The 8,292-nt window shown below is 38.6% G+C and overlaps 1 protein-coding gene across 1 annotated transcript in view; it reads right to left on the minus strand.

Moving 5' to 3' along the window:
- Positions 1 to 1,300: 1,300 nt before the first annotated feature.
- Positions 1,301 to 8,292, minus strand: part of GZMK (granzyme K (granzyme 3; tryptase II)) — a 21,279-nt gene continuing 14,287 nt past the window's right edge. The window contains exons 3-5 of the mRNA XM_006889564.1: positions 6,131 to 6,272; positions 5,113 to 5,382; positions 1,301 to 1,462 (exon numbers count right to left, since the gene is read on the minus strand). Coding sequence (XP_006889626.1) covers positions 1,301 to 1,462; positions 5,113 to 5,382; positions 6,131 to 6,272 — 574 coding nt within the window. The remainder of the gene's footprint in view (positions 1,463 to 5,112; positions 5,383 to 6,130; positions 6,273 to 8,292) is intronic.

The following is an 8,292-nucleotide window of genomic DNA, read 5'->3' on the forward strand; positions in this document are numbered from 1 at the left end:
CTGGCCATTACAAACAATTTCTTTTTCTTGTCTGGACATTTTAATTGACATAAATGGTTGTAATGATTTTTTGCACCAGCATGGGGGCTCTGATGGCCTAGTGGTATGAAGCTGTGCTGCAATCCCGAATGCAATCAGTTCGAATACACCACTTCCTACACCGGAGAAAGATGGACAATCTCCTTCTATGTGATTAACTGCATCTGAAAATCCACCAAAGGGTCAGCTATGGGTCGATTCCAATTTGATGGAATTCAACAGCAACAATGGGAAGCATAGAGCTAGATGTTCCTTCTAGCAAACACATTGGATGGACATGATGGACTCTGATTATTAACAACATTCTGATCATTATAAATTTTGTACTTTCCTTTTCTTTTGCCTCAATTTCTACATTAAAAAAAAGGTTTCATTGCAAGTATTTGTGTATCCAGCTTTAAATTCTTTCTGGAACAAAGTGAGTCATTAATAAATAATCAATGCTACCTTAAATATTTCTATAAACCTAGATAATTCTTTTGTTAGGTTTTAGGTTCTTTTGTAAGGCTGTAATTCTTTATGGCTAGGGTGTTACAATTTATAATTTCTTATTTTAAAAGGAGACAATCTATATTAATCACAGAAATCACATTCTACTTACAACTAAACAGATTGTTCAGTCACCCTTTAGGGAAAAGAGTAGAAAGGGAATTGGGATTCTTATTTGCCTTACCATATTTCCACAAAAGACAAAATAAGCCATCTTCCAAACTTTATTCAGAATGAAATCAGCATAGTAGAGGTACATCAGTGACATAAAAATGGGGGTGAACAGGGGTGAGGATAGGTAGGGTTGAAATCACAGGGCTGCACAGTTTGGTGGATAGAGGGAGGGGTAGAAGGAAATGGAAAGGATCAGGTGAGAAGACAGGGTAGTGAAGGTCCAATGGTGATTAAGTTTATAAAGCATAATGAATACAAATGATTATATGAAACACAATGTGAATGAAGAATAGTACGAAATACAATGTACATAAACTTTGTAAGCAAACCAATTAAATTCCCTCCAGACTTTATTCTTTTTTTTATTTTTTATAATTATATTTTATTAATTTTCATAAACATTTACAGAGATTTTGGGTTTCCATTCATTCATTGTTGCACTACAGACTTTATTCTTTAAATAAAATCAACCCTAAGAGGAAAAAGCTTGACGCTGCCTGTGCCCTGCCTTTACTCTACCCGCCCACCTCTGAAGATCAAGCTGGCCTGTAGAACCTATAATGAAATAGCAAGCAACTGGCAGATCCAAGAAAATGATTTAACTTGTATGAGACGGAGCAAGGTGTCTTTTGATCCAAGCTTGGTATTTCTTGGTTATTAGGGCGTCGATTCCAGGTTTCTTAGCAATACTACATCTGTGACCTGCAGAGACTATGGCATAGAAGACACCTTTACAGATCAAGGGACCACCAGAATCACCCTGGAAAGAACAGAATGGGCAGGTTCTTGGTCAGAAAGTGTTGCATTATTTCTGGCTATACCTATTATTTATTCAAATTATTATTTGTATCCTTTGCTTCTTTGTGTTCTGAACAGCATGTGACATAGGTGCTCTTTATACATGCTTCTCTGTGGCCATGTCCTCGCCATTGTCTCTCTGTCCATGTCCATGTATCTGTTCTTTCTTGGACTACCTCTATTTATATATATACATACTCCTTTGGTGACCAGTGAGTATTGAACTTTGTTTTGTTTTGTTTTGTTTTAAGTGAGTATAGACAAAGTTCGAAACACTCTACTGACATAAATGACATTTTTAGAAAATTTTGTATTTGACTTTTGTGCTCACAGACCTTAAATCAAGTGGCTATTGAGCCAAGCAGAAAACAGCAATGTATGCAAATGTCTTGATATCAGGGACTATATTCTTTCTATGATTGTGCCTTTATTCACATCCTTGTATGTTTGAACGCAGTGCTCTGTACATAGAAAATACTTAGAGTACTCACTGGATGAAATGAGTATTGAGATTCAATCTGACAAAAAACCATGGAAAAAAATTTTGTCAGGAGGAGGAGACAATAAAAAAAAAAAGAGGAGGAGACAATTATAGTCTGTAACGTGAGCTTGCAGATGAAGAGTGAGCTGGTTTTTAAATCTGAAGATCTACCTCCTTCTTGGCTCCTAGTCATGCTGCTAACTTCAAGACTTTTGTATTCTGGTCAATCAGAATTCAAGTAGATAATAATTCAAGTAGATGATAATCTTGGGTCACCACAAACACAAAGAATCTTTGAAATCAGCACTCCTCATCCCTTAAATAATGCTTACTATGATGGGAATAGTCTCATTTTTGAAGGTAAGTACTTAATTTACACTCAAACCAAAACCACTGTCCCTGAGTTGATTCCTACTCAAAGCAGCCCTGTAGAGCAGGGTAGAACAGCCCCTCAGGGAAAGTTTCCAAAGCTTAAGTCCTTATGGAGGTACGTTGTCTCATTTTTCTCCCATGGAGCAGCTGGTGGATTTGAACCATCGACTTTTTGGGTAGCTCTATCTTAATTACAACACCATCAAAGGTCCTTAATTCATTGATGCTACGCATTAAAACAAAAACAAAACAAGTGGCAGAACATCGATAAATCCAGAAGACATTATACTGAGTGAAATAAGTCAGTCACAAAAGGAAAGTATTGTATAAGACCACTATCACAAAAATCTAAAGAAAGCTTTATTGTTGTTGACTACCATTGAGTCAGAACTGACCCATAGCTGGCCCTCTGGTGGGTTTTCAGATACAGTAAATCGCATGGGAGGAGATTGTCCATCCTTCTCCCCTGGAGAAGCGGGTGGATTCAAACTGCGTGCCTTCACGATGGCAGGGTAGTTTCTTACCAGTGGGTCACCAGAACTTTGTTGTTGTTGTTTTTTTTATGTGCCATTGAGTCACCTGTGACTCTATGTACAACATCTCTGAACCCTGCTCTATCCGGAGCCAACCTTATTGTCTCTGAGACACCTACTCCCACTACCCTAGTCACTGAGTCAATCCATCTCATCAAGGATCTTCCTCTCTTGCACTATCCCTCTACCCTTCCAAGCATGATGTCTCTCTCCAAGAATTGGTTCCTCGTTGCAATATGTCCAAAGTATGTTAGAAGGAGCTTCAGAATCCAGGAGCAGCCTGGTTTCATAGGTAAAATAATTCTAGTATGGCTACCGGGGTGGAAAGGAAGGAAGAGAGGAGTAAAAAAAATATTAATAAAGAATAAACTCTTATTAAAATGGGCAAAGGGAAAAGCAGTAAGTGGATGATCAGAGAAGGTTTGTTTTGTAACTAATGTAAAACAAAATAGATATGAATTATTGATAAAAAACCCAATATACTTTGTAAATTTTCATTCAAGTCACAATGAAAAACAAACAGCAGCGGAACAAGGACAAAAAGCTCAACCAGTTGCCATACATTTTTTTTTGACTCACCATGATCCCGTGCATCTCAGAGTAGATTTATGCTCCATAAGGTTTCAAAGGCAGTATGATATGTAATTACAAGTGTTAATACATAATACGCTATGTATTAGTCACCTCCTCAACCAGAAGGAGTAACGCAGTGACTGCAGCAATGGGCTCAAGTGTGTCAGAGATTATGAAGATAGCACAGGATAGGAGAGGGTTCATATCCGTTGATTATAGTGTTGCTATAAGTTGTATTTGACTCGATAGCACCTAATAACAACAAAGATAATGAGAGCTTTGGTAGCCTAGTAGATAGGGAGTCACACTGCCAACCCCAAAGCAGGTACCTTGGATTCATTAGATGTTCCATGGAAGATGGACAAGCTCCTTCTGTGTGATTTACAGTCTCTAAAACCCTAGAAGTTCAGCTGAGTCAGTTCTGACTGGACAGTAATGAGATGATTATTATTTTCTTTAAACACAAACATGATTTTTGCATTGGGAAAGTCTGCTGTCAGATACTTCTCCAAAGTACTGAAGAGTAATGGTGTCAGTCTGGAGACTAAGGTATGCCTGATCCAGGCCATGGTCTTTGCAATTACTTGCTATGCATCTGAAAACTGGAAATGATTAGGAATGATAGAAGGGGAATTGATGCCTTTGAGATGTGGTGCTGGAGAAGAGTATTGAATACACCATGGATTTCTAGGAGAACAAATAGGTTTGTCCTAGAGAGGGTGAGACCAGGCTGCTCCTTGGAGGCAAGGAGTCTGAAACTTCCTTTGACGTATTTTGGACATGTTGCAAGGCTGGAACAGTCCTTGAAGAGGAATGTTATCCTTGGGATGTGGAGGGACAGTGCAGGAGAGGAAGACCCTCCATGAGATGGATTTATTCAGTGACTAGGGTAATTGGAGTAGATGTGTTGGAGACAATAAGATTGGCATAGGATAGAGCAGGGTTTAAGGCTGTTGGACATAGGGTTGCTATATGAGTCTCAGGCAACTTGACAGCACATAACACCACCACCACCACCACCACCAATGTTAGGAAATAAAAGTTTTTATAAGTTTCATAATAAGTTTTTCCTTTTGATCAGTATATCAACTTTTAAAATAAACTTATTTAAGAAACGAACTATTTAAGAGTATTTTACATTTTACATTTGACTCCTCTGTTGTTTTTCTCCTAGTCACTTCTAATGACCTCAGGATGGACAAGCCAGTAAATGTACAGATGGAGTCTACTATCCTCAATAACAAACAACAGGTAGTGGTTACTAGGTACTGGATAAATTTGTACAACTCATTCATATTGACAAATGAGAATGACTTTTGGCACAGAGAATCAGATTTTAATTCTATGACCCTGTGTCCTCCACACTGTTCCTTCTCTGCATTAGTCAGCAAGGAGAGCTTTGACAGCAGTCTGAGATGCTATTGGAAGGGTATCTAAGGCTCTTAGCTCTAAAAGAACACAAACAAACAAACAAAAATCAAATCATTGAATTAATTCTGGCTCATAGGACATTGCAAAATTAATTCATAAATTTTTACTGAAGCACACTGCCACATCTTTCTCCCATGGAGCAGCCAGTGGGCGATTTGAACTGCCAGCCTTTGCTTAACTAATACAATAAGTCATCAGTATTCCTAGTCCCAAGCCTCTTACCTGGCAAGAGTCCTTCTTGCCTTTGGTGTCTCCTGCACATACCAGGTCTTTTGTTATCATAGGACTGTGGTTGTAGTAACTCTGGCTGTTGCATAATTTTCGACTTATGATAGTAACAGTGACTTTTTGTAATGTGTCCGAGGAGCTAAAGAAATCTGGGTCAGTTGTTCCCCAGCCAGCAAGTTGGCACTTGGTTCCAGCTCGAACATCGTTTTTGAATTCTAGTTGTAACAACTGGACATTTTCATTGAGTTCTGCGGCCTTGTGAAGCTGGAGATAGAGAATACATGATCATTCCTTCCTCAGTAGGATTCTGCTATTATCCTGAGTGGCATATGTGTGGTCTCTCAGTCCTAGGAGGGCGTCCCTCTTTTTTGAATCTACTTTGGTGGTAGCCTGCAGCTGCCCTGTGACTGTTGCTCTTCTGAACGTGCTCTCCACTCCCTGTGGGGCTCAGGGATGCCTGGGAGAGAGTTTAAACACAGAGTAGGAATTCCGCCCAGTCTAAAACACATTGGCCTTTGCTCTGCACTGAATGAAAGGTTTCTTTGGAATAGCATCCACAGGTCATGGCTTTGAGGGTTGGGCCTCTTCCTGCTGGATAGGCCCCTTGAGCATGGTCTAGACTAAGCCAGCACTAGACTAAATAAGGTCTAGACTAAGTTATATCTCACTGTGGAGTCCTTTGGTTGGCTTGGTTGTACAAGCTAATAATCTATTTTTCACTTGATAATGAGAAAGGCATTTGGGGAAAGGATTTTCCATGTGGGCCTTGTGAAGCTCCTCTGTCACGGAGTGAGCATCAGAGCTTCCTTTTTTTGCACAATTCTAATTCTACTACTGATAAATTCTTGCTCTTTTCCAGGCAGTGTAAAAAGTAAGCTGGACCCTTGTAGAATATGTCACAATCACCCCTAAACAAGGATACTAAGATAATAATGGTGTGTATTTGGTTGAACTAACGGAGCCATGTTGCATGAAAACATTGAAGAAAATGAAGGAAGGTGATGCTCTGTACCTGGATCAGCATGACATCATCATTGGATGGAAATCGTGAGAAGGGTATAAACTTTTTAATTTTAAGTATTTGCTTGGAAGCCTCAATCTTTGAAAGAGAATGTGCTCCTAAAACCACTTGGAGAGAATTGCCTTTGACAAACCTGGAGAGGAAAAAAAAAAAGAGATCAAGGAAAATTAGCCTTGAGAAAAGTTGCAATGAAAGGGTGGTAGCCATGTGGGCTGAGCCTGCAAGCTTGGGGTCTAGTCTACAAAAAGGAGGGGGAACAGGTCAGCAGCTTTTTGGCTGCTCCTCTGGGATGACAACAAGAAGACTAGGAGTAAACATTCTTATAAAAGCTCAGGATTTAAGAAGACAACTAAAGTATGAAACATCTTAAAAAAACGTCAGTTACTATTGAGTCAGTTCTGGCTCATAATATGCACCAAACCAGAAATACGCTTCATAAGGTTTTCAAACGTTCTTTTTTGTTTTGGAAGAAAGATCACTAGACCTGTTTTCTAAGGTGCTTTGAGATGGGCTTGAACCTCCAACCCTTTAACTAGTAGCTGACCATGCTAATTGGTTGGACCATGCAGGAACTCCAAATAGCACAGGCAAAAGGAGCCAACAATCCTGTCCAGAGAAGGCAAAGTTCATTACCACCTGTGGGTCAAGGTGAGGAGATGCTGTGGTTCAGCCAGCATGAAGCACCTGCAAGACATCTGGGGAGGCTTTCTAAGGCCAAGCAGAATCATGGTGAATTGGAAAAGTTGAAAATTTATGATAAATATTACATAGCCTCTTTATATGTGAAGATTTTGTTTTAAAAAATGAATCTAAATTTTTTTAATGTATTTGTATAATCTTAAAGTGGCTGGTTACAAAAAGATGTAATATGTTGTTAAACTGTGCTGTTGTGTGCCTTCACGTTAGAACTGATTCGTCTCTGACCCTCCAGTGGGTTTTCAGAGGCTGTGAATTGCATGAGAGATAACAGCCCATCTTTCTCCTACAGAACAACTAGGAGATTTGAACCTATTGTTTCTAATCCCCAGTACTTGCTGATAAAACTACTGTGGGGCAAATATATCTAGGAGATGTGAAATATCAAGTATTTTGAGGTAGGTAAAATACCTAAATAGAAAAACATTTATTATTCATACCAATCATAAGCAAATTTGTTTTGTAGAAAGCATTTTTTAAATTAATAAAAATGTGGATGAATAATAGTGTGAAGCACAATAAGAACTTTGTAAGCAAATCAATATAAAAGAAAAAAATTAAAAATACAAATTTTACTATAAAAGTGACTATTTACTTAAAATTAAAGGAATGAATAGCATTCTAAATGTTGAGCTCAAATGTAACAGGTATCACAAAAATTAATAAATTATTTTCCTCTTGGTAAATTTAAGTTCATTAAAATTGTATTATCTTGAGGATCTCTTCACTGTTATGTCTTTAGGTATTGTTAGATGTCGCCAAGTCAGCTATGACTCACAATAACACTTTGTATGACAGAGTGAAACCCTGACAGATCCTGTACAAACCACACAACCTGTGCTGTGCATAAACTCATTGTTGCAGGCTCTGTGTCATTCATCTCTTTGAAAGTCTTCTCTTTTTCAGATGCCCCACTTTTGAAGCATGCTATCTTTATCCAGAGACTGACCTCTCCAGACAACATGCCCAAAGTGTGTGAAATCCATTCTTCCTTCTCAGGAGTACCCTGGTTGCACTTCTTCCAAGAGATGTCTTTGTTCTTTATGTAGCCTGTTGTGTATTTAATGTTCTTCACAAACATGACAATTCAAAGGCATTAATTTTTCCTTATTCACTGTCAAACACTTTCATTTATATACAAAACAATGGAAAATGCCATGGCTTGGGTCAGGAGTACTTCAGTCTTTATAGTGACATCTTTGCTCTTTAGCACTTTGTAGAGTCCTTTGCAGAAGATTTATCCCATGTAATATTTCATAAAACAATGTATGAACAAGAGCCTGTGGTAATGAAGGAAGAAGTTCAAGCTGCTCTGAAAGAATTGACAAAAAACAAGGCTCTAGGAATTGACGGCACACCAATTGACATTTTTCAACAAATAGATGCTGCCCTGGATGTGCTCACTAAGTAGTGCCAAGAAATCTGGAGCACAGCCATCTGGCCAACTGACTGGAAGA

The sequence above is a fragment of the Elephantulus edwardii genome, unplaced genomic scaffold (assembly GCF_000299155.1).
Source record: "Elephantulus edwardii isolate Elephantulus edwardi_28Jun2011 unplaced genomic scaffold, EleEdw1.0 scaffold00079, whole genome shotgun sequence".
Lineage (NCBI taxonomy): Eukaryota > Metazoa > Chordata > Mammalia > Macroscelidea > Macroscelididae > Elephantulus > Elephantulus edwardii.